At 42.7% G+C, this 24,597-nt stretch overlaps 2 protein-coding genes across 16 annotated transcripts in view; one reads left to right on the top strand and one right to left on the bottom strand.

Moving 5' to 3' along the window:
* The window catches only part of EIF4ENIF1 (eukaryotic translation initiation factor 4E nuclear import factor 1), a 45,469-nt gene extending 33,560 nt beyond the window's left edge, over positions 1 to 11,909 (bottom strand). For 3 of the 15 annotated variants that reach the window (XM_082697856.1, XM_082697860.1, XM_082697849.1), the window contains exons 1-2: positions 11,142 to 11,270; positions 10,366 to 10,488 (exon numbers count right to left, since the gene is read on the bottom strand). In XM_082697856.1, the coding sequence (XP_082553982.1) occupies positions 10,366 to 10,461 (96 nt within the window). In that variant the 5' untranslated portion in view covers positions 10,462 to 10,488; positions 11,142 to 11,270. Of the gene's footprint in view, positions 1 to 10,365; positions 10,489 to 10,984; positions 11,109 to 11,141; positions 11,294 to 11,438 lie in introns of those variants that run through there. The other 12 variants (XM_082697857.1, XM_082697855.1, XM_082697861.1 and 9 more) reach the window with 12 other exon arrangements.
* Positions 11,910 to 22,000: 10,091 nt separating this feature from the next.
* SFI1 (SFI1 centrin binding protein) overlaps positions 22,001 to 24,597 on the top strand; it is an 88,979-nt gene continuing 86,382 nt past the window's right edge. Inside the window, 2 exon segments of the mRNA XM_082697846.1 lie at positions 22,001 to 22,055; positions 22,058 to 22,112. Coding sequence (XP_082553972.1) covers positions 22,016 to 22,055; positions 22,058 to 22,112 — 95 coding nt within the window. The 5' untranslated portion in view covers positions 22,001 to 22,015.

The following is a 24,597-nucleotide window of genomic DNA, read 5'->3' as shown; positions in this document are numbered from 1 at the left end:
CATTTTTTAAAAAGCACTTCCTCACTTTGTTTTATCTTATACCCATCCTAGCCCTCGTGTCAGTCACCTAACTCAGAGAAATCTTGAGTTCCTTTAAGTGAGGAATGGTATCAGAACCCAAGGTCTGGGAATTAGGTATCCTCACCAACTTCTCAGTCCTTCTGCCAGAGCTAGGGAGTAAGTGCAATTACACATGCAAACGTATACCATGCACATATGCTTTAACATACACACATCTGCTTGTACACATGCAGAGACAAAAAAAACCACTGCCTTCTTGTTATTTACATTCCAACATTTTCTTAACAAAGTAAGAAAGGCAATTCCCAACCTTTCACTGCATAAAATGCTACAACTGCCTTGCATAAAACTATATACATACCACTGTGTATGACCTCAGTAATACCATCTCAGGCCTCATAATAGAATGCCTGCTGCTTCTCTGATCACTGCTTCCCATATCCTGGGGTAAACATGAAGGAATAGATTTACTCTCTCAGCCTATAAGGAATCACTGCACACAAGCATGCCATGAGTTCACTCAGTATCTTTAGACACTTGAATCATCTAAATATTTTCTTCATGATAACAAAATGCCCTAGGACCAGATGACATTTTGGTTTTAAAACCAGCATATCAATCATTTGATCATCTGTCTCTTTGATAGAGAGAGTGAGTGAGCAAGTGTGTGCAAGAGCACAAGCAGGTGGAACGGGAGGGAGCAGGAGAAGCAGGTCCCCCACTGAGCAGAAGATCCCAGGATGCTGGGATCATGATCTGAACCAAAGGCAAACACTTAACTGACTGAACCACCCAGGCACCCCTATCATTTGCATCTCCTTAGGATTTATTAATGTCTTTTTAATTGGGAAGAAATACCTAGAAAAATCTAGAAGTCTGAGGTAAACAAAATTCCAAATATAAGAAAATATCTAAAAACTGCCCAAAATTCTGAAAACAAAAAACAAAACAAAACAAAACAGGGGCGCCTGGGTGGCTCAGTGGGTTAAGCCGCTGCCTTTGGCTCAGGTCATGATCTCAGGGTCCTGGGATCGAGTCCCACATTGGACTCTCTGCTCAGCAGGGAGCCTGCTTCCCTCTCTCTCTCTGCCTGCCTCTCCATCTACTTGTGATTTCTGTCAAATAAATACATAAAATCTTAAAAAAAAAAAAAAAAACCTGTCAAAGCAATGACCTACAACCCAGAAATCACCAGTAAAGACTGGAGTCCAGGGAGATCATTAGGACACTGTGTCAGTGATGCAGGGTGCATTCAGTGGTGGGTGAAGGGTGGCTGGACCAATAGTAGTTATGATGATAGTAAACATCATAATACAGAAATCCTGAGGACAGGAAGGCTTAAAACACATTCCAGTAGAAACAGGAAGGACCTTATAATATAGGAAATATTTACACTACAGGAAAAAATGCTGCAAAGCAACGGTCTGCTATTAGAAGAAACCCACAGATTATTTCCTATTTCTTTACCACCCTCAAATCCAAACATTAAACTAAGAACCCTAGTACACTATTAAACCAAGAGAAACATATCTTATACTTAAATATGTATACTCTCAATATACTAAAGTTTCTATGTAATAAGGCTTTATTTGAAACTTTTAACTGCCAAAGATAATAGGGAGCCCAGGTGATAGGTGTTTTCTATTACTACCACACCTGTTGACTGAATCTAATGATTTTACTTATTTATTTAGGAGTCAACTGGAAGAGACTAACATTTTAACATACCCACAAAACATGCAGGAGGACCAAAAGTTCTATTTGTGGGGATCAAAAAATGTTTTCACCAAGGTAACAATCTTACAAAAAGGGAAATGGGGAGATTAAGGAAATGATGATTCTAATTAATGTGGAATCCCCAAATGGGATTCTGAAACAAAAAAGACATAAGATAAAGAAAGGAAGGACAGGTGAATAAAATATGGATTTTAGTTAATAACAATGTATTAACATTGCTAATTGTAACAAGTATACCATACTAACATATTAACAGGGAGAACTCTATGATCCCAGTTTTTCTACAAATCCCACACTATTCTAAAAAATAAAATTTACTTCTACTTCATACCATATACAAAAATAACTCAAAACATATCAAAGACCTAGACATAAGAGTTGTAACTATAAAACTCTTAAAGAAGAAAATGCAGGTGTAAAAAGTTCATGACCACAGATTAAGCAATGTTTCTTAGCTGGGATATGGAAAAAGCATAAACAACCAAAGGAAAAAAGCAGGTATGTTGGACTTTAAGTTTAGGATCTTTTGAGCTTCAAATGACTATCAAAGTGAAAAGGCAATCCACCGAAGAAGAAAAAATATTTATAAATCATGTATCTGATAAGGGTCTAGTGTCCAGAATATGGAGAGAATGTGTATAATTCAACAACAAAAAGACACCAAATGATCCAATTTACAAATAGGTAAAAAATTTCAAGAGATTTTTCTCCAAAGAAGATACAAAAATGGCCAACAAGCACATAAAGAATGCTCAAAATCATTAGTCATTAAGGAAATGCAAGTCAAAACCACAGTGAGATGCCACTTCACACGTACTAGGATGGCTATCAAAAAAGGGAAAATAACCAGTAGTGGCAAGGACGGGGAGAAACTAAAACCCTTGTGCATTGCTGATGGGAATGTAAAACGGTACAGCTGCTGTGGAAAAACAGTGGCAGTTTCTTAAAAAGTTAAGCACGGTTACTCTATGACAGAGCAATTCCATGCCTAGGTATTTATCAAAAGGAACTGAAAAGATTATATCCCCACAAAAACTTGTACACAAATGCTCAGAGCAGCATTATCCACAAAAGCGAAAAAATGGACACAACCCCGTATGCCCATCAACTGATGAACAGACAAAATGTGGTAAGCCCATATAATGAATCCATTTTTATTTGGCAATAAAAAGGAATAAAGTATTGAAACATGCTATAACACAGACCTTGAAAAGATTAAAAGAAGCCAGACAAAAAAAGCCACATACAGTATGATTCTATTTACAACCAACGTCTAGAATAGGTAAATCCATGGAGTCAAAAAGAGTAGATTAATGCTTGCCAGGGACTGGGGAAAGAGGATAATGGAGAGACTACTAATGGGTACAGAGTTTCTGTATCGGGTGATGAAAATACTCAAGAATTAGGTAACAGTGATGGTTATACAACTTCATGAATTTACTGAAAACCACTGAATGGTACACCTTTAAAGGGATGAATTTTATTATGTGAATTATATCTCAATAAAAAATATTTTTAATAAATCAAACTAAGGTGTTGTTACCAGATATTAATACTTTAATTTCTTTTCTTACAGACTTACTGCCCTAATCACAGACTGATAAATGCCAACAACCCTCAGATACGAGAGTTGCTCAGGTTGGTAAAAATGTTTTAACTTTCCCTCCCATATTATTCAGGTTGACTTTACTATGCCTGGCTTATATGAGGTGTGAATAAACACTCTGGCAACCGACTCCACAACCTGATGGGGCTCCAAGAGCACAGGCAGAGCAGTTAGCCACATATCACACTAGCATTAATGATGTCGGCCGCACAAACGGTGCTGCTGACCAAGCGGCTAAGACATAGCTCACCTGTCTAGAGAGTACGAAGAACTATTTTCTTCGGTAGTAGGTTGTTAACTGGGAAATCAAAACAACAGTTCTTGGATAGTAAAAGTTGCTGGCAATAACTTCAAACATCTAGTAAAATTAGACTTACTGTTCTCAAAAGCAGGGCTTCTTAAACCAATTTCATGGCTCCAAGGAAACCATATGCAAAACCGTGCATTTCTGCGATTCCTGTATTGAGTATTCATACCTTCAAAAGATCTCCAATGGACCCCAAAGAAGTTAAGAAGTAGCACTTTAAATGGATGTTTCTGAAAATGTGGTCCAAAGTCCACTTGGATGTTCAGGGACAACACGAGGCCCTCTTCATGGGGTTTAAAGAGTTAAATCTGTTACCTTCCACCAATGTCTTAAGTTGCAAAAGACAGTATTCCAGCCTACAAGGTCCCCCACATAAGTGGGGAGGGGAGAAACCATGAGCTAAGTCAATACAAAAATTGCTCTCTTCATAGCTGTCCAGAGAACATTTCCTGTGTGCCAGGCTGAGTATCCAGCCATATGCAGATGACTCTTGGCCCTGGCCCCATGGCTCTCCAGTCTCTCAAGAGAAGTGTTCTTGAACTTGCCATCTCATCAAGGGCCCTTAAGAATAATATTCCTGAAAAGGCACCCTTTTGGGATATTTTCAAAGAAAATCTTCAACTTTGGCTAAAGGCAAAATACTTGGAAAGTGCCTACTCTAAGCTGGGCATACTCTCTCTGTATGACTATAGGAGGAAATAGGAGAGTACCCTTTTGCAGAGTCCTAAGAACCCACAGGAACTTACTAATTATAAACAAATTCACTACTATCACCATCTGGACAGGAAGAGTTAATATCTGAAAACATTTTTGCACAGGTTTTAAAACCTGACTAAGCAAGAAATAAGCTGCTAATGGCCCAAGAGCCACACAGCCAAAATAGTATAAACACATTTTCTTAGTTTTAGCAGCCTTCCTCAGAGAAAATTTGTCAAGCTCCCCAAAACAATCTATTTGGGAATTACTAATATGGATACCCACTTATGGTGATCAGTTTTGAAGGAGAAAGCAAATGAATGTGAATATAAGACCAAAACAACAGTGGTTAAAACCCACATCCAGTTTCTTGTTGCAGAAATCCCATGTAGAAGCAGCTATGCATTCTGATGACATTCTGACATTACAAATTTCACAGAAGCCCCTTACGTAAGATGAAAAGGAAATATTCTTTACCTTTGTAAGCTAAATTTAATTCTTAAGAGTTAAAAACACAACTTTTTAAAAAACTAACATATGTATTTTGTAAAAAACACAGAGTTTTATTTCATTGTTAGCGGTCAAAAGACTCTAGAAGTGACCCAGTACTTCACCTGTGTGTATGCCTGGCTCTTCCTAAAGAAGGCAAATGTCCCCAGAGCAGTATTTGGGTTGGGTCATCCACCTTTGACCTCCTGTCCCAGTCCCCACCCTCCACACACCCACTAGCATTGGGGTTGGTCATCAAGCTCTTAGACAGTTGCTGACGGACCAGATATTCATTCTGCCAAATCAGATGACTTTTCTGAAAGGATTAGAAAGCTGTTAAAAATAGATCACAACAGGGTAATGGTACCCAAAGATGATAGCCAATGCAACGGTGAACTAACAACATAGGGGGTACATGGGATACATTCCACCATTCCCCACTTAGAAGTTTGTTGCTGGAGGCATCATTTCCAACAGTTCTTACAGGCAGGTCAGGATTTCAACAGTCCTGCAGAGCTGTTAAGCAGGACTTCGCACCTGGATTCATCTAAGCATCTAATGGTGGCTAATCTGATGCAAAGACTTTCTTCTACTGAAAGATCTGAAACTAAGGAAATGGGGGGAAACTAAGGGTATGGGGGAAAAAACCCCAGAAAAGTCTGTTTTCTCTGTTGATCTGGCCAACACAATAAAAATAAACTTTGGCTTCTAAAAGTCTTCATACAACTGATTAAAACAATGTAAAACTTTAAGTAGGTAAAGACTAGAAGGAAACTTAAAATCATTTTCAGGGTGGTGGCATTATGTATTCAACAGGACTTTCCGGTTTCATATTAAAATGGAAATGGTTACTGTGACATTTAAAAAATAAGCATCTTGATCTAAAGAAGGTACCTTTGAGTATGCCCGTCAGTACATCATAAACAGTTTTCATACTTTGTGTGCCAGCCCCTTTTCTAAGCACTTACCATGCATTTTTTCTCATTTATTCCCCATAAAAATCCTATCAAGTAGACGCTATTCCACCCACATTTTATGGAGGAAAAGGATGAGAATCGAGAAGCTAAGTATAACAGCTGAAGACCGCATAGGGTAAGTAAGTGGTAAAGCAGGGGATCCTAAACCAGGCAGTGGGGCTCAACACCCCAGTCCTTCTCTTCTCATCGCTCCTCTTGAGAGGACAAGTGAAGGGGCATGACACCTCCCAGCAACTGTCACTCAGTGTCGAGTTTGTCCCTGCCCAGTGGACTACTGGGAACTCTGAATCAAACTGCCTCATCCTTAGGCAGGATTCCCTTAAGCCTGCCTCCATTCATAGCACCTTTTCCTGAATCAAAGGCCCTAGCCACAAATTTCTATGTTAAATGACTGGTTCCTTATCTAGCTAGAAGTTCCCTCCATGAGCAAATAGAAGAGGATACTCATGGGGCAACAGCCCTGAATCCCAACTTTTCAAGATGACTATTCCAAGAATGAGAACAGGTACAAAAGAATAATCAGAAGACAGTGTTGGTGGTGTTGCCAGTTGACGCCTCCTGGCGTTTCTGAGCAGCTGAAACTTTGAGATTGTATAATAATTTCTCATACCATAATTCTGCCTTCCCAAAAGACATCCTTATTTTTATATTAGCTTAAGAAGTTTGTAGCAAAACATGTCCCTGAAATACCACCTGTCAGAGGTTACTTCTCAACTCAGTTTTTGGAAAATATCTATGAAGTTACCAAATGAGATCTCTTGTAGAGTTAAACCTGACCATTTGGCTACTGACTTCAACCCAAGATTTAAATTCTATTTTTCTATTTCCTCTTTTCTCAAGGCTGGACTCCAATCTTGCAACTGATTCTCTCCAAGAAGGCTAGAAGGAAACAAATCAGTCCATTTTAGGTGCTTGTCTATTTTTTTTTTTTTTTAAAGGTTTTTAAAATGGTTTTAAAGCAAAGACACAGGGGCACCTGGGTGGTTCAGCTCAGGTCATGCTCTCAGAGTCTTGGGATCAAGCTCCACGGGCTCCCCTCTCAGTGGGGAAATTATTTCTCCCTCTTCCTCTGCCCCTCCCCCGACTCATGCTCTCGCTCTCAAATAAATCTTAAAAAAATAAATAAATAAAGCAAAGACATAAACATGGCTGTATCACTGTGACTAACTGCCCATCAGCTGCAAATTAGGGTGGACTCCTTTGAAGAGCTGTATAGACACTGATAAAAATGGTGCCAATTTATAACTAATCAAGGTAACACATGAAACTAAGCTCAAATAACCCAATGCCTACTTTTTAGCAGGTAGATTTAAGGTAGATGATTAACACTGCTCAGTATCAAGCTGAATGTTATGGGTATTCCCTGCTTTTATTTATTTATTTAAAGATTTTATTTATTTGACACACGGAGAGAGATATCACAAGTAGGCAGAGGGGGGGGGGCGGGATTGGAAACAGGCTCTCCGCTGAGCAGAGAGCCCAATGCAGGGCTCGATCCCAGGACCCTGAGATCATGACCTGAGCCAAAAGCAGAGGCTTAATCCTCTGAGCCACCCAGGTGTCCCTCCCTGCTTTTATATACTGCTCAACTGGTAGGTGATAATACTTTTTAAGTAATCAGTGGCAAGACACAGGAGCAAAGGAGGAACAGCATCAAGTCTGTATACTCTAAAATCAGTCCGTACACTCAAAGAAAAAGAACACGGATCTGAATAGTGGAACAGTCCAAAGCATTTTTACTCTGTATTTGAAGAAGTAAATGGTATCACTAATAGCAAGTACTACACAAGAACTGGTAAAACAAGGACCTCTGATGAAGGTAAGCTGGTGGGTCCCAAAGTTTTTCCATTAATAAACATGACCACCTCATCTTGTTTTCTAAACTGATGGTCCTCAAGCTTAAATCAGTCAAAATTCCCTGAAAGACTTAATACATGTGGATGTCTGGGTCCTACCCCTAAAATCTGATTTAATACCACTGAAATGGGACCTGAGATTTTGTAATTCTAACTGGTTACTAGGCAGTACTAAATGCTAGTTTAGGGACTACTCTTTGAGAACCACTGTCTAAAAACACTTTCAATCCATGATTTTGTGCTGAGGTCCCACTCTGTAGCCTCCAAAGGTCCTTCAACATAATTCGATCACTTTATAAATGCCACATTTAAGTATCACCAGATAGAATTTTTGGTCTTAGCAACTTGGCCTGGCAAAATGAACCTGAGTGGGCTTTTAAATTAAGAGCTCAGACTCTCAGGATAACAGGTGCCTATGATAAATCCACTTACAACCATCCCAACTAATCATCACTAAGGCCTAGGGGTAGGCCTGAAAGTATCTAATATGATTCTAACTTGACTTCCTGAGACATTCATGGAAACACAACAGATACCAATGGAAACCTAGAGAGTAATTATATGCATCTGAGTTGCTTGACAACATCAAGACCATAGACCAAGTTTTCCAAGGAAGACTAAAGCCTTGCTACTCAAAGTATGGTCAGTGGACTAGCAGTATGGGCACCACCTGCAAGCAGGTTAAAAAGCTAGATTTTGAAGCACACTCATGATCTAACAACCAGAACTCACACTTCACAAGGGTTCACAGATAATCCCCAAACATATCAACATTTAGGAAGCTTGAGTAAAGAATGACATAACACACAGGAGACTCTGATGTTAACTGAAAAGCACTAGGCCAAACTCCTGGATTACTCCACCCTCATGGAAAAAAAACCCTAGAATTCCGAACAGACTATTAATGTTATCTCATAAAACAAATGAGTGCTAAACTAAGAAAGGTCAAAGTTTAAGAAGCCCTCTCATCTGGTGAATGTGTTTTTTTGATCTTGTAGTAAACATCCCATGTTTACCAGTTTTCACAAAGCACATAACTTATTAAAAAAATCACTAAGGACAACTTCCTTCTCTTCTAAACTTTCTAGCCCATGAACTTGAAGCAGCGGAAACACTACTAAATGCCTTTTTTTACGCCAATAGTTTAATCTCAATATGGAGATGAGGAGTAGGATGGCTCAAGTATTATTCCAGTTGTGCAACAGACCATTTATTATAGTTCTCAGAACACAGGGCTGTTTCAAGCTTTCTTCAAAGAGAAAGGCTGTTTGCCTCAAGTACCACATTACTCAAGTATAAGAAACGTATATATGAAAGCACTACCCAAACACTGCCTAAACATGATTCTAAAATTGCCATTAACTAAATCTTCTCTAATGGAGTGGACAGTAAACCAACTTCCAACTAAATCTGGTAGAGAAGACCATTAAATCTAATGGTCCACTGTCATTAATTTAAAAGATGCTTTTCTTAATCATTTCTTTGAGGCACATTTATCTAAGTATGACAGAATTCTAAGACTAGATTATCAAAATGGACAATATTGGGCTTCTTAATCTTTAGACACACGTAAGTTCTAGCCTAAGAAAGACCAGTATTATCTTCCCCCAAAATGACTTAAACTAAATATGGCTATACAGAAAGATGACATATACATGCCATCCTCTGATCAGTTTGAGAGTGACACAAAAGCCTCTCTGTGTGGACTCTACAAGCAGAATACCAGTAAGAACTTTTATTCAAAAAGTGCTAGGAGAACTAAAATCACAAAAGCTTATGAAAGCAGTTCAAATTAGTTCCCCTTCATTTAATAAGCTTTTCTCCATTCAGAATTCACCTGTCAACATTTTAGACAGTGAATTTAAGTTGTGAAACATTATTCAAGTACCCTCACGTTTGAGAAAAACTACATTTGTGGAGATCAAATCTGAATAAAATGCCATCTTTTTTTTTTTAATGCTAAAAATGAATATTGCTCTGATAGTACAAGACACTTTATCAAGTAGGTCTGAGCAGTGGCACTAGTACACAAACAAGGCCTGACTTCAAATATTAACCAGTCAGTATTCTGGTAAGTCAGGAACAATAACCACATCAGAACCCCTGACTGGGTTCATACTCAGGAAATAGAGATAAGAGACCAACTAGAATATGACTCTTCCCATCAGAAGTCCCAAGCACATTTTTTTGTACTCTGCCCAATACATTTCAAGGAATAAGAAATGAATTCACACCTCAAGGAGTCTGTCAACCCCTTCAGAAACACCCAGAGGCCCACAAGATACTGAAGCAACAACTTCAGTAAGTACAGGACCTTGAGTGATTTACATGCCAGAACTGGAATGCTTATTCTAGAGCATATAAGTCAGTAACATACCAGTTACACACAGTTGTTGCAGAACATGTGTGCTAACATATGCTGATCCACAAATTCATATGCCATATGAGCCAATATTTCCTCTACCCAAAAGCTAATTAGAAGCAAATTCTAGTTTAAACTGCATATTCACACTTGCAGAAAAAATTCAAAGCAATGCTTTATTAAATCTAGTTAATATTTAGTCTATATAGTCAGAATGAGACTTCCACTTTAAATAACACTAATGAAATACCTACACAATGTTACTAATCTCCCCATCTATAAAGAAACACTATTTCATTAGTAACAATACTTACTTTTGTATAGCGATGCGGGGATTTGGAGGCTGGTTGCTTCTTCAGGTCAAGGAAAGCATCTCCATTTTCTGTTTCACCCAAACTTCTCCTATCCATGGCTCCTTGGTCTACAATTCTTTGCACCTGGAAGATCAATCAGCAAAACTGTCAGGGGGAACAATATATTTTGAGAAGTCTTGACCATTTAAGACACCAAAACTCTTTAATCTCTTAAAATGACTACCTTTAAAAAACAAAGCCTCACCCAACAAAACCAGAACCCATTTGGAAATAGAATGACTGTTTTTTTTTTTTTTTTTTTTTAAATCTCTTCTAGTAACGTGCTCTAAGAATCGGAAAGGTTAAGGAAAGCCTAAGTGGAAGGTACCCAATCAGGGCATAGCCTTTAAGCAGCTTTAAGACAAAAAGAAACCAAAATTAGTCATTGCCACCCATGAGGACCGTTCAGACAGTAGTGGGGAAGTTTCCCGAGTGGGGGCAGGTAGGAGACTGGTTGGGGATCCGGGAAGTCGGACTGTGGCATAGTGCCTGTCACTTGCCAATGGACGGCGCCAGCTGCCCCTTGTTATCCAGGGGGCAGGGGCTGGGGCCCGAGCGCCCCTCACCCGGCCCGCGGCACCTGTGGCCATGTCAGGGGCGCCGGCGGCAAGGAAAGGGCGAATGCCGGCTCCAGCTCGGAAACTCGTCTTTCCCGGGCCGCGACCCCAACCCCCGGCCTCTCGCGCAGGCCCCAGCCCAGCGGCCTCCTTCGGAGGAAGGGCGGGGACTATACTCACGGAGGGGAGGCGGGCCGGAGGGAGCGGGGAGGCCGAATTCCCCGGCCCAGACGCTCCGAGCTGGAGCCGGCGCAGGCCCGCCGCCGTCCGCCCCGGCCCGGCGGCTCGGGCCCCGCCAGCCCGCCCGCCTGCTGCCCGCCGGCCGCCCCGCTGGCCTCGCGCCCCTGCCCGCCCCCCGCGCGCACCCCGGCGCTCGCGCTCACGCACGCGACCCCAGGAGCAGCGCGCCCGCGCCCCTGCCCTCCCTGCGGCCCTGGGCGCGAGGCGCCCCGGCTCCCGCTGTCGCCGGGCTCTTACTCGGTGCCTCCGCCGCTCGGCGGCCCTTCGCCCCGGCCGCCGGTCCCCTCCCTGCCGCCGGTGCCGGTCCGAGGGCTGCTCCGCGCGGCCTTCGCTCTCGCCCCCCCACCCGTTCGGACTGTCTCTCTTCAGCCGCCGTAACCACGGCCCAGCCCTCAGCCCCTCCTCCCAGACCCCCTCCCCCTTAATAACTCCCTCCACGCACCCGGGCCCCAGCACCGCCTTCGCCGCTGCGCGCCCGGAAGTGAGGTGACCGCGGCGGTGCCGGGGGGAAAAAAGACACATTGCGGCGCGCTCCCCGGACGCCGGCCCGAGCGTGCGCCCGGCGGCGGCGAGGCGGAGGCGGGAAGGAGATGGCGGCGGCGGAGAGGGGGCTGGGGCGGCGGCGGCGGCAGCCTTTCCCGGTGCGCGCAGGCGGTCGTCCCGGGCAGCCCTGGGGAGGACGCAGCGTTCCCACGCGTGCTTCGGGGCGGGGCAGAACAGGGCGGGCGGTGCTGTAGCCTGCGGTACGCGCCTGGCAGCTGTCTCTGGAAGGCGGTGGTACCAGCGAAAGCCGAGGTCCGGGGTCCTGGTCCGGGTGCGACTTGGGAGCGCGTTGACTGCTGCGTTTGCACGGTTCGCGACGGCGGGAAACGCGGGGCTTCGGCGGTGGCAGTCTGAGGCGAGCCTGGGGGCTTTTGAGCCTGGCGTTTGTGGGCTCGAATCTCAGGTTTTATCATTAATGGTGTGATGTTGAGCAAAGCCCTGACTTGAGTTTTCTCTTTTCTTTCTAAAATGGAAAGTGTGTGTGATTAAGTGTGTGTGATTCTGTTTTGTTGCATTAACAAATTTGCCACGATTGCTTTAGATTGAGCTAAAAGTGACTGACAAGAGTCATTGAAAGGGTTTTTTGGGTTTTTGTTTTGTTTTGTTTTTTCCCGCCCATAACCGGAATCTTTCCATAGCCTGCACGGGAAGGGCAAGTACGAGTGTATTTGGGTGAAAATGAGATAGCGAATGTGAAGCGCAGAGTACACATTGGCGAGACTGGCAAATGAGAGCACAGCAGTGCAAACATACTTTCCCTACTCTAAGAAATGAGAGTAACTGCCGTGCTGGGGAAGAGCCATCTGTAAAGGTTTGACAAAGATCACCTGTGAGCCCGGTCTGCAGGAATATCCCCAGCCCCAGTTTCCGTCCCGTGCTTCCTCCTGGGGTTGGTGTGAAGTCTACCTGGGTGTAGAGGGAAACGCAATTTTTTTCGCTAAAGGGTAGTGAAGTCTATATTTCTTTGAAGGGGCCTGCTTTCTTTGAGCTTCACTAATAGAATAAGGGGATTGGGCATTGAGTGATCGCTGAGTTCCCTTCCTGTAAGTCTTGGCAACCGAGATAATTAAGAAAACGTTTTTCTTTTTGTCTGTAATATTGAATAAAAAAATTTTTTTAAATAGAATGTATTAACTGTCTTCGAGCAAGAGGCAGAGGGAAATATTTGCAACCCAGCTCTGCCACATCCTACAGGCTGGGGCAAATTAGGCCAGTTCTTTATCCTTAGCCTTGGTTTTCTAATCTGTAAAATTGGAAACATGATAATCCAACTTGATAACAGAGGCTGTTATCAAGATTAAAAAGGATAACGTGGGTAAAAAGCCTTATACAACCTTCATGAAGCTGCTGGTTTTTTGTTTTTGTTTTTGTTCTTGTAAGGCCTATTCAGAGGCACATGGTAGGTAATCACACCATGCTCATCTTAATATTTTAGAAATCAAGCTGCTTTTGGAATCAGGTTCTTCCTAAGGTTGAGGATAATGGTATAATCCTTTCGCTATCAAGTGTAATGAAGAAGGCCCATTGCTTGAAGCTCTTATATTCTGATTCTGCCACTTGGTGTGAAATCTGAGCCAGTCATTTCATTTCTCTGGACCTGTTTACTCCTCTGTCAAAAAGGGATAGCAGTACCTACTTTTCAGGCTTGTAGTGGGAATTAGTCATCTATTGCTGTGTGATAAACCACCCCAAAACTCAGTGGTTTAACTCAATATGTATTTTGCACCTAAACTTGCACTTTAGGCCACTTCTAGCTGGGGTACCTGGTTTCTGCTCCATTAAGATGGGTAGAAGGCTTGCACCTAGGATCATTTAATGGCTTGCTTACTCACATATTTGGTGCTTGATGGCGGCTCTCAGCTGGGTCTCCTGGAGCTGTTGGCTGGGATGTTTATACATGCGCTCTCTCTGGGGCTTGAGCTTTTTCTCACAACATGGTGGCAGGATTCTGCAGCAGCCAGTTGCTGAATTGTCCTTTCCAACCTAGCCTTGGAGTCCGTGTTCTTCCACATGCCATAATCTATTAGAAAAAAAGTCACTAAGGGACGCCTGGGTGGCTCAGTTGTTAATTGGCTGCCTTCCACTCAGGTCATGATTCCAGCTCCTCTGATCAAGTCCTACATGGAGCTCCTTGGTTGGCAGAGAGCCTGCTTCTTCGTCTACCTCTGCCTGCTGCTCCCCTGCTTGTGCTCTCTTTTTCTCTGACAAGTAACTAAAATCTTTAAAAAAAAAAGAAGGACGGGTGCCTGGGTGGCTCAGTGGGTTAAAGCCTCTGCCTTCAGCTCAGGTCATGATCCCAGGGTCCTGGGATCCAGCCCCACATCGGGCTTTCTGCTCCCCGGGGAGCCTGCTTCCTCCTCTCTACCTACTTGTGATCTCTGTCAAATAAATAAAATATTAAAGAAAGAAGTCACTAAGGGAAGGAGACTTAGACTAGTTTTATATAAAAGTGTCAAAGAATTCGTGGACATATTTTTAAATGACCGCAAGTACACAAAATCTGCTCAAGGCATTGTAGCTACCATGAGAGAGGCCTGGCTTGGAGCTAATTTCCCAGGCCCTCAGGTCTATCCTAGTTGGGATGCACGCGTCCACCAAGGTGTCCTTTAGTGTCGTGTAGAACCTTGGTCTCAAGTCACTTATCTCCCAGAGACTCAATTTTTCCTGTGAAAGGAGATGCAAATTAGCACCTGAGAATAAAGGTAATAATTTACTAAGGGAAGGTATCTATGAATGTCTTCCTCCTGTGTCATGCAAAACTTAGATGCTTGCAAATCCTTGTTTCATTGTAGCTTTTGAGTATTCTCAGTAAGAATGATAATTTGTAATTCTAAATTGCCCATTTTGGAGTTAATGAATTTTCAAATACCAGTATAAGAAGTTTCTTTGAGAGAATAAGAGAAATTATTGACTCTTGTTCTTTACTAAATATTTCTCAGATCTTAGTTTAGGTTCAGTTGTTCGTTCAAAGTTTGGCATAAGGGGACTCAAAAGTTCAGGCAATTGAGGAGTCCAAGAGCAGTAGAAAAGCAAATGAAAATATAAGAAACCTAATAATTCTGAGAGCACCCTCATCTCAGAAAGTTGGGATTACACCTCAACTAGTCAGTGTCTCCCTAAATGGGCTTTTTTCCTGTTCATTTTTTCTTGCTATAAGGGTAATCCCTGGTTCTAAGAAAAGATTTCAACAGTTTCACAGGTGTGTGGCATCATGTACTCAGTTTAAGGACTAAAGAAATTAAGGGACTTTTAGAAACACACTAATTCTTCAAAGAGCCTCTACCCTTTCTGGTGCTTTACATGCTTGATTTCATTTATGGGAAGTACTTAAGACAAAACCAACTGAAATCATTAAGTGCTGCTGCACTAGCTGTTGTTAATCTATACTGTTCTAATCTTGACTGACAGGAATAATTATTTGCATTATAACTCAAATGAAAATGCCTTTCATCCCTTCCCAAATCAGTCAGAGTTGATGGTAGTAAAGGTACATGACAGGAATAAAGCATCAGCAAATCACCTAGAAAGCATAAAGTACTTATAAGAAAGACTAATTTGACAGTAAATATTAGTGCTAATTAGGGCTTTAAAACTTACTAGATTAGTCATCCCTAAAAGATTGGTTCCCATGTCCTGCTAAAGTGGAACTTTTCCTTTTAAACACCTGGTGTCGTTTTTTTTTTTTTTTTTAAACACAAATTAGCATATGTAGAAAATGGAAAATGCAAACTACCTGTGTCACTTTAATCCTGGGACACCCAACAAATTATTTTACCTCATAATTGTAGTATAAAAATCTTTCGGGGTGCCTGGGTGGCTCAGTTGGTTAAGCGTCTGCCTTAGGTCATGATCCCAGGGTTCTGGGATCCAGTCCCACATTGCGCTTCTTGCTTATTGGGGAGCCTGCTTCTCCGTCTTCCTGCCTTTCCCCCTGCTTGTGTGCGCTCGCTCACTCTCTGACAAATAAGTAAATAAAATCTTTAAAAATAAAAATAAAAAATCGTTCAAGCATTTAAGTACATAACGCTTGCCTTTACTCTCTCTACCAGAAGTCTTGTGTGCTTTCAAATGTTTTACAAAGCACAGGAGAAAAGCCTCACCTACCTTCCCTTACCCCTATTTTCTAAAAGATGTTCAGAGATTTTTAAAAATTTATCGACCATTTACTAACAATTAGTGCTTGTTAACTACATTTTTAAGGGGAGGGTTCACAGAAGATCCCAGCCTGGGGTAATTCAAATTCGGGGACACGGAACAACTTCCTTGTCCCTCAGATTGACAGCTTCTCTGGTCCCTGCATGCGCGTGTTCCACGCTTGCACCGGCTGGGAACCATGGAGAACCAAGAGCCAGAGAGGTTCACGCGGGAGCCTGGAAATGGGGCTAAGGAGGACCTTCGTGTGCGTGGGCCTCCAGACTGGAACCTCATCCCTAGTCCTTGCCGCGCGAGGTGTAGTTCGGAAAATTCGATTCGAAATGACTCCTACTCCTCTTGTCTAAGAGTGGCGTAGGAAGCTAAGCTCTAGTGGGCCAAGGAGGCCGAGAGCCCTCCTCGGGGTTGTCCAGTTCTTCCGCGGACTTTGGGGCCAACTCAGCTTAGCCAGCCCCCCCTCGGCTGCCGGAGGGAGGTGTGCCACCTATCGCACTAAGGCTGCGCGAACTCTAGAGTCCGGGGAGGGGCGTCTCACACGCTCGCCGAGTCGCCGTGGAGACGGGGGCGGGGCCGGCGAGAGACACAGGCGCCGACAAGAGGGAAGTGCTGAGGCAGGTGTGGGTCCCGCGGGTCAGAGGACCGCTGGCGGCGCGTGTGCCTACTCCCGCTGGGACTTCGCGAGGCGGGAGGCCAGTGTGCTCAGCTTGTCAGGTATGAGGCCCAGTATATTGTTTCCAGCCTGTAAGTGCCTCGGCCTCTTCGGTTTGGAGTCCAGCGGCGAGCGGACGCCCCTCGAGCTGGACCCCGTGACTCTTTTCTCCAAGCCTCCGCTTCCTTGTCCAGGAGTGCAGGCGAAGCTGCCTACCCACAGACTGTGATCTGGGAGTGGAAGAGGTGTGAAGAGAGTGCGGAGAACTTTCGGAGCTCTTTTTCCTCGCCTGGCGCGGTGCTTCAGTCCTTCTTGCCGGGTGCTGCTTCCCTTCAGCATCTAGTCGCCCGGAGGCCACCGGGCACCGCTTACTCCCGCGCGTCTGGTGCTGCAGGCGGGTATCGGTGCCTGCGTCGATGCAAGGCTCGTGCGCGGATCCGAATCAGGAGTTTCTGGATCTCTCCAGCGTGGCCGGCTAGGGGCGAGTGTGCACAAATCTCGGGGGCCTCATCTGAACCCAGAGGGCCAACAAGGCAACAACAGCGAAGCCTCCCCAGCAGCGGGAGATAAATGCTTCGTTTTTATCTCATGGGTGGCCGTTCAGGTTTCTTGTCAACCTGTACAGATGCATAGTAAATATTTGTTGAACGAATGGTGTTAGGGACCTGCTTACCGGTCCCAACCCTACCACTTAGCTAATGACCTCAAATAGATAAACTTCCTCTGTCTGAAAATCCTGTTCAGGTGTTTGTTAAAAGGCAGCTTATTAATGAAAAATGCATAGTACTATGTATACCTGACACAGAGTAAGTAGTACCCTCTCCATAAGTGGTTTTTTGTTTTTTTTAATCTATTCGTTATAGATTTCATGGTACCCGCCTAAATGACATGAAAGTATGAGGCTTGGAGGTGTCAGAGAGAAGGATTCCTGGAAGAAGTAGTTGAAACTGGGGGCTTAAAGATATCAATTTAGGTCTTTCCTTCCTTTTCTTTACTATGATCGTTGATTTCTCGGTCATTGTTAGCAGCTGCAAAATGCTGTAGAAACTTATTTAATTTTCCAAGTTACCATACATGATTTTAAAAGCCAGTATTAAAAGCTTATAATAGAAAATAGCCACATGCCCCAGTTATAATTTACATTATGCCAGCTGTTTCTCCTGATCTTTATAAGTTGGAAGGAAATATCCTTATGGGCAATATCTCCTGATTTTTTAGTTTTACACATAAAATGTCCACTGTTATTCATGGAAGATAAATACTTAGCTTACAGTTTTCCTTCCATCCTCTCACCAGTGTGATTATGTATTCATTTATTTTTAAATTAGTGGTCAGTGTTTTATAACATTTCACAGCTATACCAAGCAGAGTATAGCAACTGTTTTTTCTTGTACATCCTATTATTCTATTATTTTCTCATTTGCCTAGCATTCAGGCCCAGATTAAATTTTCCTCCTGAATATAACAGCATTTCTCAGATGCCCGCCTAATTTTTTTTTTTTTTTTGCAAAATTACTCTCAAAACTGTCCATTTCATCTTTTTCTTGGAGATCCTTCTCTGCTCTAAAATGATCTGGTGGCTCTATGCCTGCTGTCCTCAGTTCTAATCCTGAAACTTCTTTTCTCATCTATCATGGGATTTGCTTCTTTTTGCTATTCCCTTATGTTGAATTTGCTTTTGCCTGGGTTCCTTTCCCCCCCTCAATTTGCTTCCTTGGTTTCTGGGATACATTTTCCTTTAATAACTACTGCTTCTACTTTTTCATCTCTTCCTTTTCTTCTTTTAACAGTTTTATTGCAAAATAATTCACATAGACAATTCACCAATTTAAAGTGTTCATTGCTTTTTAATCAGTTTTGCAACCATCACCATAATCAATTTTAGAACATTTTCTTCACCCTGAAAAGAAACCCTTAATGTTAGGAGTCACTTCCCATTTCCCTTCAATCCTTCCAGGCCCTAGGCAGCCAGAAATTTACTTTATGACTCCGTAGATTTATCTGTTCTGGACATTTCATATAAGTGGAATCATATGCTATATGGTTTTTGTGAATGGCTTCTTTCCCTTAGCATGTGCCAGAATGCATCCATGTTTTAACATGTAATAGTACTGCATTTCTTTTTATGGTTGTGTGATATTTAATTGTATGGATTGTATGGATATGCATATTTTGTTCATCCATGAGTTAGTGAACATTTGGGCTTTCACTTTTTTTGGCTATTATTAATAGCTAAATTAATATTATTATTAATAATGTTGCTGTTAACATTCATATACAAGTTTTTTTTTAATATTTTATTTATTTGACAGAGCGACTGAGTGAGAGACAGAACACAAGTAGGGCAAGTGGGAGAGAGAAGAGCAGGCTTCCGGCCAAGCAGGGAGCCTGATGGCAGGGCTTGATCCCAGGACCCTGATATCAGGACCTGAGCTGAAGGCAGATGCTTAATGACTGAGACACCCAGGTGCCCCCATATACAAATTTTGTATAGACATTTGTTTTAAGTTCTCTTGGCTCAGTTGTGGGTATCCTTGATCTCAGTTCAGGTCTTGATCCCAGGGTTGTGAGATTGAGCCCTGTCTTGGGCAACGAACTTGGCATGGAGTCTGCTTGAAATTCTCTCTCTCCCTCTCCCCATCCCCTGAGCTGAGATCAAGAGTCCGACACCCAACCAACTGAGCCACCCATGCAACCCCCCAAAATATGAATTCTTTAATAACTCATTAAAATATTATTTTTTTAAGATTTATTTATTTATTTGACAGGCAGAGATCACAAGTAGGCAGAGAGGCAGGCAGAGAGAGAGGAGGAAGCAGACTCCCTGCTGAGCAGAGAGCCTGATGCAGGGCTCCATCCCAGAACCCTGGGATCATGACCTGAGCCAAAGGCAGAGGCTTAACCAACTGAGCCACCCAGACACCCCTAAAATATTTTTTAGATTAGAAAAAATTTTAAGTTTAAGTTTCCCTGATTGTTTAGCATTTTTTGTTTGAGAGTTGGTTTGTAGTTAGTTAAAATGAATATCCAAGGTCCATACATAGCCTTTGATTAATCTACATCTTAAGTGTCTTTTAATGTGTAAGTTTCCCCCTCTTTCTTTTGCTGTTTATTTGTTGAGGGAACTGGGTTATTAGTCCTGTGACATTTCCTACATCATTGATTTTGCTGATTGCAGAACCATTTTTATTTGTTCCCTGTATTTTTTACAAGTTGATACTTAGTTGTGGATGAGGTCTGAAGATATTTAGATTCAAGTTCTTGGTAGGAGTACATTACAGGATTTCCTCAGATTTCTTTGTTTGCTTTGGTCTCTTTCTTGCTGGAGGTCACATCCAAATGTCTTGAGTCTTGATTATCCATTCATTCTTAAGTGCCAGCAACTGAGAAATTAGTTAGAAGCTCCCAGTGTCAGAGCAGGACTTGTAGATTTGTGAGCTTCTCTTTAGGGACAAGCCTGCTTTTTCATTGAGGGAGATGGCACACAGATGTGAGAATCTTGAGGCTTTTAGTTCTTAGCTTCTTCTGCAAAGATACTTCCAGTCCCCTGACGGAGATACCAGTCAAGCTGCCAGAATTCTGGAAGCACGGTGTGGAGAAGGATCTGGATACCCTGCCTAGCAGGGTTGGGAAGGAGACTGGGGCCCCTAAATGCTCACTATGTAGACTTCCATTCAGTCCCCTCATCTGTGGCCTGTGACTACAATTCTAGGAGCCATTCCTTGTTCCTTCTAGTTCTGAGCTCTCTTGCAATTCTGTGGGCCTGCTTATCATCCATATCCCACTCTAGGTATTCCAGAGAATCACTATAACAAGACATAAATCCAAGACAGTGACCCATTTATTATAGCAGTATTGAATCAAAAATCCCAGTTTGATTATCCTTTAATTTATTTACTGAAATAGTCACTAATGGCAACCTTTGTTACTTAGAGTGTGATACCAGAAAGAGGAGGAGAACAAATGTTTGATCTCAATAAGGATTATTCATTTGTATGGATTAACTCTCTTTTCTGGCTAATTCCTTCTCTGATTGTCATTGAAATATGTGACCTTAGTTATGAAGGGTGATTTCATTCTTTTAGAATAGATGTCTTACTATAAATGCCTCACAGTTACTCACAATTACACATAGTACAAGTGCACCCTTCTTCCACAGTGCACTTATTACTCCTTTTTCTTTCTACTAGAATTTGTTTCCAAAGACTGCTCTGACAAAGTAGTATACATTTGGTGGCTTATAAACAACAGAAGTATATTGTCTTATAGCTCTGGAAACTAGAAATTTGACATCAAAATGTCAACAGGGCCATCCTCTTTCTGGAGGCTCTGGAGGAGGATCTGTTCTGTGCGTTTCTCTTAGCTTCTGGTGTTGCCAGCAGTCCGTGGTGTTCCTTGGCCTGTGGACACATCATTCTAGTCTCTGCTTTCATTATCACATGCTGTTTTACCTGTATGTCTGTCTTCACATGGCATTCTCCTTTCTGTGTGTATCTGTCCCTGTGTTTCCTCTCTTCTTCTTTTTTTTTTTTTTTAAGATTTTATTTATTGGAGAGAGAGAGAGCCCACAGAAGAAGAATGAGAGGTAGAAGCAGACTCCCTGCTGAGCAGGGATCCTGATGTGGGTCTTGATCCCAGGACACCTGCAGCAAGACATTGTTGCCCAACCACATTGCGCAGTCCCTCTTCAACAGAATCTTCATGAACTTGTGCTTCCTAGGCTTCATGGCGTTTACCTACTGCATGACCCAAGCAGAAGGCAGCCGCTTAACTGACTGAGCCACCCAGGCGGCCCTCATCTCCTCTTTTTATAAAGATGCCAATCATACTGGATTAAGGGCCGGCTTTACTCCAATGTGACCTCATCTTAATCACATCTTCAAAGAATTTCCAAGTCAGGTCAATTAATAGGTACTCCGGGTTGGGGGACACAATTCAACCCACAACATTGCTATCCAACCCACAACATTGCTATTCTTTGCACTAAGAAATAAATAAAAACTATGTTGCTTATTTGGTTCATGATGAAAATTACTGGTAGAAATTATCACCAAATGCAAATGGAAACTGAACACAGTAATTTACTATTGACCAAAACTGCCCAGAGATTCATAGAGGTAACATTGACAACCAAAAAAATTAATCTAGGCAAAAAATAGGAAATCTAGGCCTCTCCTAGTGTTCTTACAAAGGGAAGTTGGAGGTCTTAGAGCATCACTGGGACAAGAAAAATGAACCAGTTATAGCCTTTTGAGTGTCATCCTCTTTCCTCCCAGTTTCCTTTCTTATAAAATAACTTTTTAAAAATGCATTAAAAAATTTCAGAGACTTGCCATGTTCATCTAGTGTTGAATTAGGAGGAAATTAGGAGCTAGCATGTAGCTGTTCGGAAATATGGCTCAGATAATTTACTCTCCTTTTCCCTCTTTCTCTTACAGTTAGAAGGGGAAGATAAAAGAGTTTTTGATTCATGAAGAACCTGCTCACTAAGAAGTGTGTATCAAGCCGCTGCCGAATTTTCATCAGAAAAGAAGTAAGCAGAGAATGCAGAGGAAGATAGACTCCAGGTGAGTGATAGGACTTGATAAAAAAAGGTAACTGAAATTGTGGCCCATATAAAAACCTGTAAACATTTCGTGTGTAAAAATGATAATAAAAAAAGTGGTTTCTGCCTCAATCGTGAGTGGTGAGAAAGGAACTTTGGGTAAGGATTTTTTTGTTGATATTTTGGGTTTCTCATCTAGCGTATAATTAATGTACATTTCATACCTAATGTTACAGTTCAAAACGATTTTGTTCCATTTTGAGAGTGTGGGAATATCCATCATTAAAATTATGATTTTGAGCAAGAATGGGGGTGGTTTTGCTGAGATTGAAAGTTCCTTTTTTTTCCCTACCCACAAATGCTTTATTGAATTCAGTTGCAGATGTGTATCTAAAATGCTGTGAAAGGAGTGACAGCCTCAGACCATGGGCAGCTGCTAATAGCTTCCATAATATTTTTTTTTTAAAGATTTTATTTATTTATTTGACAGACAGAGATCACCAGTAGACAGAGAGGCAGGCAGAGAGAGAGAGAGGAGGAAGCAGGCTCCCTGTGGAGCAGAGAGCCCGATGCGGGGCTTGATCCCAGGACCCTGAGATCATGACCTGAGCCGAAGGCAGAGGCTTTAACCCACTGAGCCACCCAGGTGCCCCTAGCTTCCATAATATTTTATGTTCTCTGAAATTGCTTAGAAAATTTTAAGTGAGCTAGTGGCAAAAATAATGATGAATGTCAGGCTCCCTTCTTAATGGGGAGTCTGCTTCTCACTCTGTCCCTACCCCCTGCTCATGCTCACTCACTCTCTGTCATAAATAAATAAAATCTTTATTTTTTATTTTTTAAAAGACTTTATTTATTTGTCAGAGAGAGAGAGTACATAAAAGGGGAGCAACAGGCAGAGGGAGAAGCAGGTTCCCCGCTGAGCAGGGAGCTGGATATGGGACTCGATCCCAGAACCCTGGGGTCATGGATGACCTAAGCCTAAGGCAGACGCCTAACTGACTGAGCCACTCGGGCATCCCTACATAAAATCTTTAAAAAAGAAATACTGATGGGGGAGCCTGGGTGGCTCAGTGGGTTAAAGCCTCTGCCTTCGGCTCGGGTCGTGATCGAGCCCCACATCGGGCTCTCTGCTCTGCGGGGAGCCTGCTTCCTCCTCTCTCTCTGCCTGCCTCTCTGCCTACTTGTGGTCTCTCTCTGTCAAATAAATAAATAAAATCTTAAAAAAAAAAAAAAAAAGAAATACTGATGAACATAATGATCAGAAGGGGGCCCAAGACCATGGCCCAGATGTTCAGGCACTTGGTGATGGAGGCATAGGCCTGGGTCCCAGTCACATCACCTACTGTCTTCTGGTCATTAGACTTCATGGAGTAGGTGCATGCTATGAAGCCCAGGAAGCACAAGTTCATGACGATTCTGTTGAAGAGGGACTGGGCAGTGTGATTGGGCAATGACATCTTGCTGTGGGTGTTGATCATGGTGGTTGCCATGGGAGCTGATCTCTAGGACTCCCGGAGTACAGCCACCTATGTTCCTCCTTGAGCACCTCATAGGTTGTGGGGATACCAGTGTGGCGCCACGAAAGAAGCACTGGGAATTGTGGTTTGTGGTGCATGGTAGAGCAGCTCTGGGCCCTCCATTTCCTCAGTAGTTTTGATTTCTCCAAAGAGTCCTTTTTTGGTGTTTGGGACATCCTGAGGTTGGAAGTTCTAACACCAAAGGCTGACTAGATGTTGGATCTTTCTCCTGCTTTTAACCATGGTTACTTTTAGCCCAGATGAAGGTTCTTTTGATTCCAAATAGCAGAATCCAACTCTAGCTAGCCTTGACAGAGGGAAGGAATTTAGAAGAAAGAGTGCAGTTTACTAGCAGACCTCAGACTCACAGGGGTGGGTATATGGCTTATAGCTGGCCAGTCATGAGTATCCCACTGCCCTGGGCACGGTGATTGGTTCAGGGTTGGGCACGTGACTGCAGAGGCTAATCAGGGTTTGTTTGTTTCTTTGTCCCCCCCCCCCCAAAGCTGAGACAGCCATTTAAAGTGAGGGTTGCTCTCTATTGCTGAGGTTGCTGGGGCAGCTGTTATAGCATCCACCAAGCAGAGGCAACAGAACATTGTGCTGGTAAGCAAGTCAGCACATTGAGAGAAGCAAGAAGATCTAACAATGCTGAGACACCAGTTCTGGCTCTTAAAGATCTACTGCAGAATTCTTCCAGAGTACAAGAGCTAGGGAATTACCTCTTTTTGCTGGATATCTAATCTCCACTCACTGCAAGAAATTAGCCAAAGAGGAGCTCAGCAGGAGGTATGAGGGAGGGAGAAGAATGAGGCCAGAGTATTTATTCCCTTGGCTCCCACCTTGGAAGATATTTTGGGTTGGCTGTGTCCCTCCCCTGATGCTCACAGAGCACCTTGTAAAGCAACAGACTCTGACTCTCCTTCTGTGTTCTGGTAGTTATTTCCTTTTCTTGTCCCTTTGGGCCTAGAGGTGGCACCAGCTTAG

Source organism: Mustela nivalis, assembly GCF_964662115.1.
Source record: "Mustela nivalis genome assembly, chromosome: 14".
In the NCBI taxonomy this organism is placed as follows: Eukaryota; Metazoa; Chordata; class Mammalia; order Carnivora; family Mustelidae; genus Mustela; species Mustela nivalis.
Note: the sequence above shows the minus strand (reverse complement) of the source record. Positions and strands in the feature narration are given on the sequence as shown.